Source organism: Dendrobates tinctorius, unplaced genomic scaffold, assembly GCF_039654945.1.
Source record: "Dendrobates tinctorius isolate UK_male_01 unplaced genomic scaffold, ASM3965494v1 ptg000064l, whole genome shotgun sequence".
NCBI lineage: Eukaryota > Metazoa > Chordata > Amphibia > Anura > Dendrobatidae > Dendrobates > Dendrobates tinctorius.
In genome coordinates this window covers 44,717,665-44,735,132 of record NW_027361732.1, presented here as the reverse complement: position 1 = coordinate 44,735,132, position 17,468 = coordinate 44,717,665, and the positions used below count along the sequence as shown (strand labels likewise).

At 49.5% G+C, this 17,468-nt stretch overlaps 2 protein-coding genes across 6 annotated transcripts in view; one reads left to right on the top strand and one right to left on the bottom strand.

The window, feature by feature from the left end:
* The window catches only part of PIBF1 (progesterone immunomodulatory binding factor 1), a 278,563-nt gene extending 267,477 nt beyond the window's left edge, over nt 1-11,086 (bottom strand). The window contains exon 1 of one of the 2 annotated variants that reach the window (XM_073580380.1): nt 11,009-11,086. The gene's annotated coding sequence lies outside the window, so the exon portion shown is untranslated. Of the gene's footprint in view, nt 1-10,690; nt 10,841-11,008 lie in introns of those variants that run through there. The other variant, XM_073580379.1, reaches the window with a different exon arrangement.
* DIS3 (DIS3 homolog, exosome endoribonuclease and 3'-5' exoribonuclease) overlaps nt 11,004-17,468 on the top strand; it is a 52,588-nt gene continuing 46,123 nt past the window's right edge. For 2 of the 4 annotated variants that reach the window (XM_073580378.1, XM_073580375.1), the window contains exons 1-2: nt 11,096-11,185; nt 14,657-14,889. In XM_073580378.1, the coding sequence (XP_073436479.1) occupies nt 14,671-14,889 (219 nt within the window). In that variant the 5' untranslated portion in view covers nt 11,096-11,185; nt 14,657-14,670. The other 2 variants (XM_073580376.1, XM_073580377.1) reach the window with 2 other exon arrangements.

The window sequence follows — 17,468 nt, the reverse complement described above, 5'->3', positions numbered from 1 at the left end:
CAGACAGATAGCAGTGTTAGATCTCAGTGCCATGGGCTGTGCACTGCTGCAGACAGAATGATAGACAGATAGCAGTGTTAGATCTCAGTGCCATGGGCTGTGCACTGCTGCAGACAGAATGACAGACAGATAGCAGTGTTAGATCTCAGTGTCATGGGCTGTGCACTGCAGCAGACAGAATGATAGTCAGACAGCAGTGTTAGATCTCAGTGCAATGGGCTGTGCACTGCTGCAGGCAGAATGATAGACAGATAGCAGTGTTAGATCTCAGTGCCATGGGCTGTGCACTGCTGCAGGCAGAATGACAGATAGCAGTGTTAGATCTCAGTGTCATGGGCTGTGCACTGCTGCAGACAGAATGATAGACAGATATCAGTGTTAGATCTCAGTGCCATGGGCTGTGCACTGCTGCAGGCAGAATGATAGACAGACAGCAGTGTTAGATCTCAGTGCCATGGGCTGTGCACTGCTGCAGGCAGAATGATAGACAGATAGCAGTGTTAGATCTCAGTGCCATGGGCTGTGCACTGCTGCAGGCAGAATGATAGACAGATAGCAGTGTTAGATCTCAGTGCCATGGGCTGTGCATTGCTGCAGACAGAATGATAGACAGATACAGTCATATGTAAAAGTTTGGGCACCCCTATTAATGTTAACCTTTTTTCTTTATAACAATTTTGGTTTTTGCAACAGGTATTTCAGTTTCATATGTCTAATAACTGATGGACTCAGTTATATTTCTGGATTCAAATGAGGTTTATTGTACTAACAGAAAATGTGCAATCTGCATTTAAACAAAATTTGACCGGTGCAAAAGTATGGGTACCCTTATCATTTTCTTGATTTGAACACTCCTAACTACTTTTTACTGACTTCCTGAAGCACTAAATTGGTTTTGTAACCTTATTGAGCTTTGAACTTCATAGTCAGGTGTATCAAATCATGAGAAAAGGTATTTAAGGTGGCCACTTGCAAGTAGTTCTCCTATGAAGAGTGGCATCATGGGCTCCTCAAAACAACTCTCAAATGATCTGAAAACAAAGATTATTCAACATAGCTTTTCAGGGGAAGGATACAAAAAGTTGTCTCAGAGATTTAACCTGTCAGTTTCCACTGTGAGGAACATAGTAAGGAAATGGAAGAACACAGGTACAGTTCTTGTTAAGCCCAGAAGTGGCAGGCCAAGAAAAATATCAGAAAGGCAGAGAAGAAGAATGGTGAGAACAGTCAAGGACAATCCACAGACCACCTCCAAAGACCTGCAGCATCATCTTGCTGCAGATGGTGTCACTGTGCATCGGTCAACAATACAGTGCATGCATAACGCCTTTTTGTATGACCAAACAACTCAATCTTTGTTTCATCAGTCCACAGGACCTTCTTCCAAAATGTAACTGGCTTGTCCAAATGTGCTTTTGCATACCTCAGGCGACTCTGTTTATGGCGTGCTTGCAGAAACAGCTTCTTTCGCATCACTCTCCCATACAGCTTCTCCTTGTGCAAAGTGCGCTGTATTGTTGACCGATGCACAGTGACACCATCTGCAGCAAGATGATGCTGCAGGTCTTTGGAGGTGGTCTGTGGATTGTCCTTGACTGTTCTCACCATTCTTCTGCTCTGCCTTTCTGATATTTTTCTTGGCCTGCCACTTCTGGGCTTAACAAGAACTGTACCTGTGTTCTTCCATTTCCTTACTATGTTCCTCACAGTGGAAACTGAAAGGTTAAATCTCTGAGACAACTTTTTGTATCCTTCCCCTGAAAAGCTATGTTGAATAATCTTGGTTTTCAGATCATTTGAGAGTTGTTTTGAGGAGCCCATGATGCCACTCTTCATAGGAGAATCAAATAGGAGAACTACTTGCAAGTGGCCACTTTAAATACCTTTTCTCATGATTTGATACACCTGGCTATGAAGTTCAAAGCTCAATGAGGTTACAAAACCAATTTAGTGCTTCAGGAAGTTAGTAAAAAGTAGTTAGGAGTGTTCAAATCAAGAAAATGATAAGGGTGCCCATACTTTTGCACCGGTCAAATTTTGTTAAAATGCAGGTTGCACATTTTCTGTTAGTACAATAAACCTCATTTGAATCCAGAAATATAACTGAGTCCATCAGTTATTAGATATATGAAACTGAAATACCTGTTGCAAAAACCAAAATTGTTATAAAGAAAAAAGGCTAACATTAATAGGGGTGCCCAAACTTTTACATATGACTGTAGCAGTGTTAGAGCTCAGTGTCATGGGCTGTGCACTGCTGCAGACAGAATGATAGACAGATAGCAGTGTTAGATCTCTGTGCCATGGGCTGTGCACTGCTGCAGGCAGAATGACAGACAGATAGCAGTGTTAGATCTCAGTGCCATGGGCTGTGCACTGCTGCAGGCAGAATGATAGACAGATAGCAGTGTTAGATCTCTGTGCCATGGGCTGTGCACTGCTGCAGGCAGAATAATAGACAGATAGTAGTGATAGATCTCAGTGCCATGGGCTGTGCACTGCTGCAGGCAGAATGACAGATAGCAGTGTTAGATCTCAGTGTCATGGGCTGTGCACTGCTGCAGACAGAATGATAGACAGATAGCAGTGTTAGATCTCAGTGTCATGGGCTGTGCACTGCTGCAGACAGAATGATAGACAGATAGCAGTGTTAGATCTCAGTGCCATGGGCTGTGCACTGCTGCAGACAGAATGATAGACAGATAGCAGTGTTAGATCTCAGTGTCATGGGCTGTGCACTGCTCCAGACAGAATGATTGACAGATAGCAGTGTTAGATCTCAGTGCCATGGGCTGTGCACTGCTGCAGACAGAATGATTGACAGATAGCAGTGTTAGATCTCAGTGCCATGGGCTGTGCACTGCTGCAGACAGAATGATTGACAGATAGCAGTGTTAGATCTCAGTGTCATGGGCTGTGCACTGCTGCAGACAGAATGATAGACAGATAGCAGTGTTAGATCTCAGTGTCATGGGCTGTGCACTGCAGCAGACAGAATGATAGACAGATAGCAGTGTTAGATCTCAGTGCCATGGGCTGTGCACTGCAGCAGACAGAATGATAGTCAGACAGCAGTGTTAGATCTCAGTGCAATGGGCTGTGCACTGCTGCAGGCAGAATGATAGACAGATAGCAGTGTTAGATCTCAGTGCCATGGGCTGTGCACTGCTGCAGGCAGAATGATAGACAGATAGCAGTGTTAGATCTCAGTGCCATGGGCTGTGCACTGCTGCAGCAGAATTACAGACAGATAGCAGTGTTAGATCTCAGTGCCATGGGCTGTGCACTGCTGCAGACAGAATGATAGACAGATAGCAGTGTTAGATCTCAGTGCCATGGGCTGTGCACTGCTGCAGACAGAATGATAGACAGATAGCAGTGTTAGATCTCAGAGTCATGGGCTGTGCACTGCTGCAAACAGAATGATAGACAGATAGCAGTGTTAGATCTCAGTGCCATGGGCTGTGCACTGCTGCAGACAGAATGATAGACAGATAGCAGTGTTAGATCTCAGTGCCATGGGCTGTGCACTGCTGCAGCAGAATGACAGACAGATAGCAGTGTTAGATCTCAGTGCCATGGGCTGTGCACTGCTGCAGACAGAATGATAGACAGATAGCAGTGTTAGATCTCAGTGCCATGGGCTGTGCACTGCTGCAGACAGAATGACAGACAGATAGCAGTGTTAGATCTCAGTGTCATGGGCTGTGCACTGCAGCAGACAGAATGATAGTCAGACAGCAGTGTTAGATCTCAGTGCAATGGGCTGTGCACTGCTGCAGGCAGAATGATAGACAGATAGCAGTGTTAGATCTCACTGCCATGGGCTGTGCACTGCTGCAGGCAGAATGACAGATAGCAGTGTTAGATATCAGTGTCATGGGCTGTGCACTGCTGCAGACAGAGTGATAGACAGATAGCAGTGTTAGATCTCAGTGCCATGGGCTGTGCACTGCTGCAGGCAGAATGATAGACAGATAGCAGTGTTAGATCTCAGTGCCATGGGCTGTGCACTGTTGCAGGCAGAATGACAGATTGCAGTGTTAGATCTCAGTGTCATGGGCTGTGCACTGCTGCAGACAGAATGATAGACAGATAGCAGTGTTAGATCTCAGTGTCATGGGCTGTGCACTGCTGCAGACAGAATGATAGACAGATAGCAGTGTTAGATCTCAGCGCCATGGGCTGTGCACTGCTGCAGACAGATTGATAGACAGATAGCAGGTTAGATCTCAGTGTCATGGGCTGTGCACTGCTGCAGGCAGAATGATAGACAGATAGCAGTGTTAGATCTCAGTGTCATGGGCTGTGCACTGCTGCAGGCAGAATGATAGACAGATAGCAGTGTTAGATCTCAGTGCCATGGGCTGTGCACTGCTGCAGGCAGATTGATAGACAGATAGCAGGTTAGATCTCAGTGTCATGGGCTGTGCACTGCTGCAGACAGAATGATAGACAGATAGCAGTGTTAGATCTCAGTGTCATGGGCTGTGCACTGCTGCAGGCAGAATGATAGACAGATAGCAGTGTTAGATCTCAGTGCCATGGGCTGTGCACTGCTGCAGGCAGAATGATAGACAGATAGCAGTGTTAGATCTCAGTGCCATGGGCTGTGCACTGTTGCAGGCAGAATGACAGATTGCAGTGTTAGATCTCAGTGTCATGGGCTGTGCACTGCTGCAGACAGAATGATAGACAGATAGCAGTGTTAGATCTCAGTGTCATGGGCTGTGCACTGCTGCAGACAGAATGATAGACAGATAGCAGTGTTAGATCTCAGCGCCATGGGCTGTGCACTGCTGCAGACAGAATGATAGACAGATAGCAGTGTTAGATCTCAGCGCCATGGGCTGTGCACTGCTGCAGACAGATTGATAGACAGATAGCAGGTTAGATCTCAGTGTCATGGGCTGTGCACTGCTGCAGACAGAATGATAGACAGATAGCAGTGTTAGATCTCAGTGTCATGGGCTGTGCACTGCTGCAGGCAGAATGATAGACAGATAGCAGTGTTAGATCTCAGTGCCATGGGCTGTGCACTGCTGCAGGCAGAATGATAGACAGATAGCAGTGTTAGATCTCAGTGCCATGGGCTGTGCACTGTTGCAGGCAGAATGACAGATTGCAGTGTTAGATCTCAGTGTCATGGGCTGTGCACTGCTGCAGACAGAATGATAGACAGATAGCAGTGTTAGATCTCAGTGTCATGGGCTGTGCACTGCTGCAGGCAGAATGATAGACAGATAGCAGTGTTAGATCTCAGTGCCATGGGCTTTGCACTGCTGCAGACATTGATAGACAGATAGCAGGTTAGATCTCAGTGTCATGGGCTGTGCACTGCTGCAGACAGAATGATAGACAGATAGCAGTGTTAGATCTCAGCGCCATGGGCTGTGCACTGCTGCAGACAGATTGATAGACAGATAGCAGGTTAGATCTCAGTGTCATGGGCTGTGCACTGCTGCAGACAGAATGATAGACAGATAGCAGTGTTAGATCTCAGTGTCATGGGCTGTGCACTGCTGCAGGCAGAATAATAGACAGATAGAAGTGTTAGATCTCAGTGCCATGGGCTGTGCACTGCTGCAGACAGAATGATAGACAGATAGCAGGTTAGATCTCAGTGTCATGGGCTGTGCACTGCTGCAGACAGAATGATAGACAGATATCAGTGTTAGATCTCAGTGCCATGGGCTGTGCACTGCTGCAGACAGAATGATTGACAGATAGCAGTGTTAGATCTCAGTGTCATGGGCTGTGCACTGCTGCAGGCAGAATGATTGACAGATAGCAGTGTTAGATCTAAGTGCCATGGGCTGTGCACTGCTGCAGACAGAATGATTGACAGATATCAGTGTTAGATCTCAGTGCCATGGGCTGTGCACTGCTGCAGGCAGAATGATTGACAGATAGCAGTGTTAGATCTCAGTGCCATGGGCTGTGCACTGCTGCAGACAGAATGATTGACAGATAGCAGTGTTAGATCTCAGTGTCATGGGCTGTGCGCTGCTGCAGACAGAATGATAGACAGATAGCAGTGTTAGATCTCAGTGCCATGGGCTGTGCACTGCTGCAGACAGATTGATAGACAGATAGCAGGTTAGATCTCAGTGTCATGGGCTGTGCACTGCTGCAGACAGAATGATAGACAGATATCAGTGTTAGATCTCAGTGCCATGGGCTGTGCACTGCTGCAGGCAGAATGATTGACAGATAGCAGTGTTAGATCTCAGTGCCATGGGCTGTGCACTGCTGCAGGCAGAATGATAGACAGACAGCAGTGTTAGATCTCAGTGTCATGGGCTGTGCACTGCTGCAGGCAGAATGATAGACAGATAGCAGTGTTAGATCTCAGTGCCATGGGCTGTGCACTGCTGCAGGCAGAATGATAGACAGATAGCAGTGTTAGATCTCAGTGCCATGGGCTGTGCACTGCTGCAGGCAGAATGATAGACAGACAGCAGTGTTAGATCTCAGTGCCATGGGCTGTGCACTGCTGCAGGCAGAATGATAGACAGATAGCAGTGTTAGATCTCAGTGCCATGGGCTGTGCACTGCTGCAGCAGAATGACAGACAGATAACAGTGTTAGATCTCAGTGCCATGAGCTGTGCACTGCTGCAGACAGAATGATTGACAGATAGCAGTGTTAGATCTCAGTGTCATGGGCTGTGCACTGCTGCAGACAGAATGATTGACAGATAGCAGTGTTAGATCTCAGTGCCATGGGCTGTGCACTGCTGCAGACAGAATGATTGACAGATAGCAGTGTTAGATCTCAGTGTCATGGGCTGTGCACTGCTGCAGGCAGAATGATAGACAGATAGCAGTGTTAGATCTCAGTGCCATGGGCTGTGCACTGCTGCAGCAGAATGACAGACAGATAGCAGTGTTAGATCTCAGTGTCATGGGCTGTGCACTGCTGCAGCAGAATGACAGACAGATATAAGTGTTAGATCTCAGTGCCATGGGCTGTGCACTGCTGCAGACAGAATGATAGACAGATAGCAGTGTTAGATCTCAGTGCCATGGGCTGTGCACTGCTGCAGACAGAATGATTGACAGATAGCAGTGTTAGATCTCAGTGTCATGGGCTGTGCACTGCTGCAGACAGAATGATTGACAGATAGTAGTGTTAGATCTCAGTGTCATGGGCTGTGCACTGCTGCAGACAGAATGATTGACAGATATCAGTGTTAGATCTCAGTGCCATGGGCTGTGCACTGCTGCAGGCAGAATGATTGACAGATAGCAGTGTTAGATCTCAGTGCCATGGGCTGTGCACTGCTGCAGACAGAATGATTGACAGATATCAGTGTTAGATCTCAGTGCCATGGGCTGTGCACTGCTGCAGGCAGAATGATTGACAGATAGCAGTGTTAGATCTCAGTGCCATGGGCTGTGCACTGCTGCAGACAGAATGATTGACAGATAGCAGTGTTAGATCTCAGTGTCATGGGCTGTGCACTGCTGCAGACAGAATGATAGACAGATAGCAGTGTTAGATCTCAGTGCCATGGGCTGTGCACTGCTGCAGACAGATTGATAGACAGATATCAGTGTTAGATCTCAGTGCCATGGGCTGTGCACTGCTGCAGGCAGAATGATTGACAGATAGCAGTGTTAGATCTCAGTGCCATGGGCTGTGCACTGCTGCAGGCAGAATGATAGACAGACAGCAGTGTTAGATCTCAGTGTCATGGGCTGTGCACTGCTGCAGGCAGAATGATAGACAGATAGCAGTGTTAGATCTCAGTGCCATGGGCTGTGCACTGCTGCAGGCAGAATGATAGACAGATAGCAGTGTTAGATCTCAGTGCCATGGGCTGTGCACTGCTGCAGGCAGAATGATAGACAGACAGCAGTGTTAGATCTCAGTGCCATGGGCTGTGCACTGCTGCAGGCAGAATGATAGACAGATAGCAGTGTTAGATCTCAGTGCCATGGGCTGTGCACTGCTGCAGCAGAATGACAGACAGATAACAGTGTTAGATCTCAGTGCCATGAGCTGTGCACTGCTGCAGACAGAATGATTGACAGATAGCAGTGTTAGATCTCAGTGTCATGGGCTGTGCACTGCTGCAGACAGAATGATTGACAGATAGCAGTGTTAGATCTCAGTGCCATGGGCTGTGCACTGCTGCAGACAGAATGATTGACAGATAGCAGTGTTAGATCTCAGTGTCATGGGCTGTGCACTGCTGCAGGCAGAATGATAGACAGATAGCAGTGTTAGATCTCAGTGCCATGGGCTGTGCACTGCTGCAGCAGAATGACAGACAGATAGCAGTGTTAGATCTCAGTGTCATGGGCTGTGCACTGCTGCAGCAGAATGACAGACAGATATAAGTGTTAGATCTCAGTGTCATGGGCTGTGCACTGCTGCAGACAGAATGATAGACAGATAGCAGTGTTAGATCTCAGTGCCATGGGCTGTGCACTGCTGCAGACAGAATGATTGACAGATAGCAGTGTTAGATCTCAGTGCCATGGGCTGTGCACTGCTGCAGACAGAATGATTGACAGATAGCAGTGTTAGATCTCAGTGTCATGGGCTGTGCACTGCTGCAGACAGAATGATAGACAGATAGCAGTGTTAGATCTCAGTGCCATGGGCTGTGCACTGCTGCAGACAGAATGATTGACAGATAGCAGTGTTAGATCTCAGTGTCATGGGCTGTGCACTGCTGCAGACAGAATGATTGACAGATAGTAGTGTTAGATCTCAGTGTCATGGGCTGTGCACTGCTGCAGACAGAATGATTGACAGATAGCAGTGTTAGAACTCAGTGTCATGGGCTGTGCACTGCTGCAGACAGAATGATAGACAGATAGTGTTAGATATCAGTGCCATGGGCTGTGCACTGCTGCAGGCAGAATGATAGACAGATAGCAGTGTTAGATCTCAGTGCCATGGGCTGTGCACTGCTGCAGGCAGAATGACAGATAGCAGTGTTAGATCTCAGTGTCATGGGCTGTGCACTGCTGCAGACAGAATGATAGACAGATAGCAGTGTTAGATCTCAGTGTCATGGGCTGTGCACTGCTGCAGACAGAATGATAGACAGATAGCAGTGTTAGATCTCAGTGCCATGGGCTGTGCACTGCTGCAGACAGATTGATAGACAGATAGCAGGTTAGATCTCAGTGTCATGGGCTGTGCACTGCTGCAGACAGAATGATAGACAGATAGCAGTGTTAGATCTCAGTGCCATGGGCTGTGCACTGCTGCAGACAGAATGATAGACAGATATCAGTGTTAGATCTCAGTGCCATGGGCTGTGCACTGCTGCAGGCAGAATGATTGACAGATAGCAGTGTTAGAGCTCAGTGCCATGGGCTGTGCACTGCTGCAGGCAGAATGATAGACAGACAGCAGTGTTAGATCTCAGTGTCATGGGCTGTGCACTGCTCCAGACAGAATGATTGACAGATAGCAGTGTTAGATCTCAGTGCCATGGGCTGTGCACTGCTGCAGACAGAATGATAGACAGATAGCAGTGTTAGATCTCAGTGTCATGGGCTGTGCACTGCTGCAGGCAGAATGATTGACAGATAGCAGTGTTAGAGCTCAGTGCCATGGGCTGTGCACTGCTGCAGGCAGAATGATAGACAGACAGCAGTGTTAGATCTCAGTGTCATGGGCTGTGCACTGCTCCAGACAGAATGATTGACAGATAGCAGTGTTAGATCTCAGTGCCATGGGCTGTGCACTGCTGCAGACAGAATGATAGACAGATAGCAGTGTTAGATCTCAGTGTCATGGGCTGTGCACTGCTGCAGGCAGAATGATAGACAGACAGCAGTGTTAGATCTCAGTGTCATGGGCTGTGCACTGCTGCAGGCAGAATGATAGACAGATAGCAGTGTTAGATCTCAGTGCCATGGGCTGTGCACTGCTGCAGACAGAATGATAGACAGACAGCAGTGTTAGATCTCAGTGTCATGGGCTGTGCACTGCTGCAGGCAGAATGATAGACAGACAGCAGTGTTAGATCTCAGTGTCATGGGCTGTGCACTGCTGCAGGCAGAATGATAGACAGACAGCAGTGTTAGATCTCAGTGTCATGGGCTGTGCACTGCTGCAGGCAGAATGATAGACAGACAGCAGTGTTAGATCTCAGTGTCATGGGCTGTGCACTGCTGCAGGCAGAATGATAGACAGATAGCAGTGTTAGATCTCAGTGCCATGGGCTGTGCACTGCTGCAGACAGAATGATAGACAGACAGCAGTGTTAGATCTCAGTGTCATGGGCTGTGCACTGCTGCAGGCAGAATGATAGACAGACAGCAGTGTTAGATCTCAGTGTCATGGGCTGTGCACTGCTGCAGGCAGAATGATAGACAGACAGCAGTGTTAGATCTCAGTGTCATGGGCTGTGCACTGCTGCAGGCAGAATGATAGACAGACAGCAGTGTTAGATCTCAGTGTCATGGGCTGTGCACTGCTGCAGGCAGAATGATAGACAGACAGCAGTGTTAGATCTCAGTGTCATGGGCTGTGCACTGCTGCAGGCATTACTTAATTCACACTAGGTTTCCTACAATATAAGGTACCAGCCTCAATGATGCAGTTTTCATGGTGTGGCACCACAAGATCCAGCATGGCTTGCCAGTCATGCTAGGATCTGTAGTTCCACAGGTGTGCACACAGTAGGAGACAATGACTACGCCGATATCTGTGTACTTACATCAGGGACGTGTACAATCCACCATCACCGCACTACCGGCTCTGCCGCCTCTTCAACCGCCGCACTGAGCACAACACACAACCCACAACCGTACCGGCCTGTAGTGCGCCTGCGCGCCATATCCCCGCCCATCTCCCAGCAGCCGACGTTACTTTCCGTTTCTTACCACACGTTACAGACATTATACGGGGAGAATGATAAAGATGGAATGCACTGTACGTATGGTGTATTGTGTGCTCGAGTGTCTAATAAATCTGCAAACGCTACACAAACACTCATTAGTACACTTTTTAGTCACGTGATCCTAAAACGACATACCCGTTTCTTCCGGGTTTGCGGGTCACGTCTCGTTCTCAGCAGCAGAGGCTAGGATTGGTGTTTGAGTGGCTGCTTCCTGTTTCTACACGTGAGTATTGAGCGAGCATGCGCAGTGCTGGACCAAGGAGGAAACGTGGTTGTGAGCAGATGTGGAGCCTGCACTATTGTGCAGTAGAGGTACAGTGCTTGTGGATGGGTATGAACACCAGGTACGTGATGCCAGGCTGTGATACTGTCAGCAGGAGGGTATGAGCACCAGGTACATGATGCCAGGCTGTGATACTGCCAGCAGGAGGGTATGAACACCAGGTACGTGATGCCAGGCTGTGATACTGTCAGCAGGAGGGTATGAGCACCAGGTACATGATGCCAGGCTGTGATACTGTCACCAGGAGGGTATGAGCACCCGGTACATGATGTCAGGCTGTGATACTGCCAGCAGGAGGGTATGAGCCCCAGGTACGTGATGCCTGGCAGTGATACTGCCAGCAGGAGGGTATGAGCACCAGGTACATGATGCCAGGCTGTGATACTGCCAGCAGGAGGGTATGAGCCCCAGGTATGTGATGCCTGGCTGTGATACTGTCAGCAGGAGGGTATGAGCACCAGGTACATGATGCCAGCAGGAGGGTATGAGCACCAGGTACGTGATGCCAGGCTGTGATACTGTCAGCAGGAGGGTATGAGCACCAGGTACATGATGCCAGGCTGTGATACTGCTAGCAGGAGGGTATGAGCACCAGGTACATGATGCCAGGCTGTGATACTGTCAGCAGGAGGGTATGAGCACCCGGTACATGATGCCTGGCAGTGATACTGCCAGCAGGAGGGTATGAGCACCAGGTACATGATGCCAGGCTGTGATACTGTCAGCAGGAGGGTATGAGCACCAGGTACATGATGCCAGGCTGTGATACTATCACCAGGAGGGTATGAGCACCCGGTACATGATGTCAGGCTGTGATACTGCCAGCAGGAGGGTATGAGCCCCAGGTACGTGATGCCTGGCAGTGATACTGCCAGCAGGAGGGTATGAGCACCAGGTACATGATGCCAGGCTGTGATACTGCCAGCAGGAGGGTATGAGCCCCAGGTATGTGATGCCTGGCTGTGATACTGTCAGCAGGAGGGTATGAGCACCAGGTACATGATGCCAGGCTGTGATACAGTCAGCAGGAGAGTATGAGCACCAGGTACATGATGCCAGCAGGAGGGTATGAGCACCAGGTACGTGATGCCAGGCTGTGATACTGTCAGCAGGAGGGTATGAGCACCAGGTACATGATGCCAGGCTGTGATACTGTCAGCAGGAGGGTATGAGCACCAGGTACGTGATGCCAGGCTGTGATACTGTCAGCAGGAGGGTATGAGCACCAGGTACATGATGCCAGGCTGTGATACTGCCAGCAGGAGGGTATGAGCCCCAGGTACATGATGCCAGGCTGTTATACTGCCAGCAGGAGGGTATGAGCCCCAGGTACGTGATGTCAGGCTGTGATACTGCCAGAAGGAGGGTATGAGCACTCGGTACATGATGTCAGGCTGTGATACTGCCAGAAGGAGGGTATGAGCACCAGGTACATGATGTCAGGCTGTGATACTGCCTGCAGGAGGGTATGAGCCCCAGGTACGTGATGCCAGGCTGTGATACTGTCAGCAGGAGGTTATGAGCACCAGGTACGTGATGCCAGGCTGTGATACTGTCAGCAGGAGGGTATGAGCACCCGGTACATGATGTCAGGCTGTGATACTGCCAGCAGAAGGGTTTGAGCCCCAGGTACATGATGCCATGCTGTGATACAGTCAGCAGGAGGGTATGAGCCCCAGGTACATGATGCCATGCTGTGATACAGTCAGCAGGAGGGTATGAGCACCAGGTACATGATGCCAGGCTGTGATTCTGCCAGCAGGAGGGTATGAGCACCAGGTACGTGATGTCAGGCTGTGATACTGCCAGAAGGAGGGTATGAGCACCAGGTACATGATGTCAGGCTGTGATACTGCCTTCAGGAGGGTATGAGCCCCAGGTACGTGATGCCAGGCTGTGATACTGTCAGCAGGAGGTTATGAGCACCAGGTACGTGATGCCAGGCTGTGATACTGTCAGCAGGAGGGTATGAGCACCCGGTACATGATGTCAGGCTGTGATACTGCCAGCAGAAGGGTTTGAGCCCCAGGTACATGATGCCATGCTGTGATACAGTCAGCAGGAGGGTATGAGCCCCAGGTACATGATGCCAGGCTGTGATACTGCTAGCAGGAGGGTATGAACCCCAGGTACATGATGCCAGGCCGTGATACTGTCAGCAGGAGGGTATGAGCCCCAGGTACATGATGCCAGGCTGTTATACTGCCAGCAGGAGGGTATGAGCCCCAGGTACATGATGCCAGGCTGTTATACTGCCAGCAGGAGGGTATGAGCCCCAGGTACGTGATGCAAGGCTGTGATACTGCCAGCAGGAGGGTATGAGCCCCAGGTACGTGATGCCAGGCTGTGATACTGTCAGCAGGAGGGTATGAGCCCCAGGTACATGATGTCAGGCTGTGATACTGTCAGCAGGAGGGTATGAGCCCCAGGTACATGATGTCAGGCTGTGATACTGCCAGCAGGCTAGTATGAGCACCTGGTACATGATGCCAGGCCTTGACACCGCCAGCAGGCGGGTATGAGCACCTGGTACATGATGCCATGCCTTGATACCGCCAGCAGGAGGGTATGAGCGCCTGGTCCATGATATCAGGCTGTGATACTGCCAGCAGGCGGGTATAAGTGCCTGGTACATGATGCCATGCCTTGATACCGCCAGCAGGAGGGTATGAGTGCCTGGTACATGATATCAGGCTGTGATACAGCCAGCAGGCCGGTATGAGTGCCTGGTACATGATGCCAGGCTGTGATACTGTCAGCAGGTGGCTATGAGCGCCTGGTACATGATATCAGGCTGTAATGCTGCCAGCAGGAGGGTATAAGCACCTGGTACATGAAGCCATGCCTTGATACCGCCAGCAGGCAGTTATGAACACCTGGAACATGATGCCCGGTTGTGATACTGTCAGGCAGGTATAGGTGCCTGGTACATGAATGCCATGGTGTGATATTGCTGGCAAGCGGGTATAAGCGCCTTGTATATGATGCCAGGTTGTAATAATGCCAACAGGTGGGTATTAGCGCCTAGTACATATTGCCAGATACTGCTATCAGGCCACCTGCTTGATGTTTGGCAGGTCCTGTGTGTTGTGCGGCTGGTCCTGTGTGTTGCGCGGCTGGTCTGCCCTTTCCTAGGACCTCTCATGAATTACAGAGCTCAGATTCTCACTTTGGTAAAGACGACTGACATGGGTTGTCCACAGGGTAGGTGATTATTGATCGTTGGGATCTGACTGCTCGGCCCTGCGAGGATCAGACAACGGCATCTGTCCTCTCCTTAGACTGTACCGACAGACAGTGCACATGTTCCACCACCATTCGTTCCTTGTGGGGCTGCTAAGTGATGCTCTTGTTACTTTTTTATCAGCCACATAGAGGATAAATGGAGCATCGGTCAGGCATCGGATGATCTTCTCCTTTTTGCAATGGGTTCAATAGTGCCCTGTAATCCCACCTTTATAATTTGAATTCTTTTTTTTTCCCCGCATTTTGATTTTCAGGATCAACTAAGAAAATGTTAAAGTCCAAGACATTTGTGAAAAAGACTCGCTCTGGCGGCATCTTAAAAGTTGTCAGAGAGCATTACCTGAGGGATGACATTACCTGCGGGTGCCATGGATGCGATGAGTGCCAGCAGGAGAGCCCTGTCTTGCAGATGGAGCCCGTCCTGCAGAGCTCTCTCTGTGAATCCCCCCATTACATATTACCGGACACTAATGTGTTACTTCACCAGGTAAAAACTCATTTTCCTGTCTCTACTTCTACTATGCATAGTTATTATTATATTGGGCAATGTTTTTTTAACCCTTTCATGCACCCCCCCCTCCCTGCATTTACTAATATTTTAAATATCAAAATATTTTTACATATGGAAATACTGGTATGGACACTCCTTTAACAAATATATATTTATTCCATTTTCTGTAGAACTTCATGAGAAATGGTGATCTCGTGCTTCTGATCATGTGACAGGCCCACAAATACCAGGATTGTGACAGTGTGCGCATTGTACACTCATGATTTGGCAGTCTGCGTTATCTTAAGAAAACCCCTTTAGAATTAGAAGAGAGTCTTTATTCTCGGCTTTACGTTGCACACATTGCACATTTTTCATTACTATTCACAGGATCATTAGAGGATTTGATTTTGGACGAGGAATAAAATGAAGGAAGACCTGAAATGGCGGAAAACGGATCCGTTGGCGGATTGAAACAAACGGGTGTTACCGGACCGTTATTTTAAAGGAAACCGTGCCTGGAAAAGGAGAGAGAGATCTGCTCCAATCCGAAGCCCCTTATGTCCTGCAGATGAAAGATTTGCAATGCCGCATTCTAAAATGTGAAATCTTGTTTTGGGTCTGAATGCTCAAAGCAAGACGTTCGAAAGCTGTTCTCATGCTGATATTCCGGAGCGCACCGTTTCCTGTGTCTCTCGGCTTCCTGCTTGCCAGAGGGTGTAATACTGAGTGATTGACAGTTCGGACCAGCAGCATTGTCGCACACTGTGCTTTGTCTCTGCAGCTTCAGAGAAGCTCGGTGGCACTGACGCTCGTCGATCTCTGATCGAGGTGGTTGATAACCCAGGCAATAATCAGTAAACTGTAAAATTAGAAATCCGTCAGTTCTTGAGAAGGTGGATGATCTTTAAGAATATGTAAATTGTACCGTTGCATGATAATGGGGAACCCCTTTACTATCTTCAAAATAAAGGGGTTGTCCAACCAATAAAAAAATATATTACTCTGTCGCCTAATTGGGGGACACAGAACCGTGGGTGTTATGCTGCTGTCCACTAGGAGGCGACAGTATGCATAATCTGAAAAAGATTAACTTTGGCTCCTCCTCTGCAGTATACACCCCTGGACGGCGTCGGCCTTCTCCAGTTTTTGCTTAGTGTCGCAAGGAGGCACACCTAAAAAAATTTTTTTTTTTAATTCGTTTTTTTCTTCCTTGATTTTTTTTCAACGGATTACAGATGAAGAAAAGTGGGTATCCAGCGAGACTCCCGGCATGGCTCCCTCCTCGGTCCCCTATTAAGGGGTACCCGGTTGAGGTCGAGATGGCTCTTCCCCATGTCGCTCCTTCTCCAGTCCTTCAGGTACTGGTGCGAAGTCGAGAACCCCCCCTCCTTCCCCAGTTCCCTTGGGCTCTGGGTTGAGGTCGAGGATAGGATGAAGCCTCCTGACGGTGACAGCAGCACCCTCCCTAATCCCCCATGGGGGCATTAGGTTGAGACACCGCAGGTAGGGCCTGTATCAGTCACTATTCGGCCACTTACAAGTCCAGGGACCCCAGCCCAGCTGCGGGCTCCTGTTGGGACCGGGGGAGGTGCAGGCAGGCAGGCACTTGTCAGAGACAGGGCTCCCTGCGCCCCTGTCTCTCCGGCAGCACCAGCTGCATAGCGCCTCAAAGGGACCCCCCACAGGGCCCAGGTTGCGCTCATGACCCCACCGCTAGCCTACCATTCAATCCGGGGGGGTCTGGTTTGAGTCTGACCCCCCCCCGGACAACCGCGCCATCCCGGAGCCCTTCTGGGCATGAGGTCTCAAATTTAGGCTGCGGCCTAGCCGAAGTCGCCGCCTTATTCCCGCCCCCCGGATGATGAAAATGACACTCCGCAGTCTCATAGAAGGGGCGGATCGAGTCAGGAAGGTCGCGCTTTTACATAGCGCGCCCTTTTCAGCATCTCCGCCCCCTTCCTCCTCCACCTCAGAACCCAGTGGCCATCTTGCTGCACCTGAAGCTGAAGGCAGCACAGCGGTCTCTGGGGGGCACAGGAGTGGGATTTATCGGCGCTGGACCTAGGGGGCGCACCGGTGGGGTAAGATCACAGCTGGGTTCTCTGTACTCAGCTGTGAGTTCATATAACCTATAGCGCTCCCCTATTCCTTTTCCTCTGCGTAGATACCCCTGTAGGGCCTCTGCTAATTAGCCTCTAGACACTATGTCGGGCTCAAGGAAAAGGACCAGACAAGACTGCTTTTATGCAGTCTGTACAGCCTGCAAAGCCACTCTCCCCAGCGGCAGCACGTACCCGCACTGCCAGGACTGTACCCAAAACACTGGGTCAGAACCCCAAGAAGTCCCTGCCAACGCTTCTGCGACTGCTACTGCGCCGGAATGGGCGACTCAGATGTCGCAGTCTATGACACAGTCTATAGATAACCTGACCTCCACACTACTGCAGGGTCATGTCTCGGCTATGAACGTTACCCAGCAAAGATCTCAGGGACAGACCGCTTCCGACAGTTTGAGTCGTAAGCGGACCCACAGGTCGCGTTCATCTACGTCCTCACATCGCACTAGGTCGCCC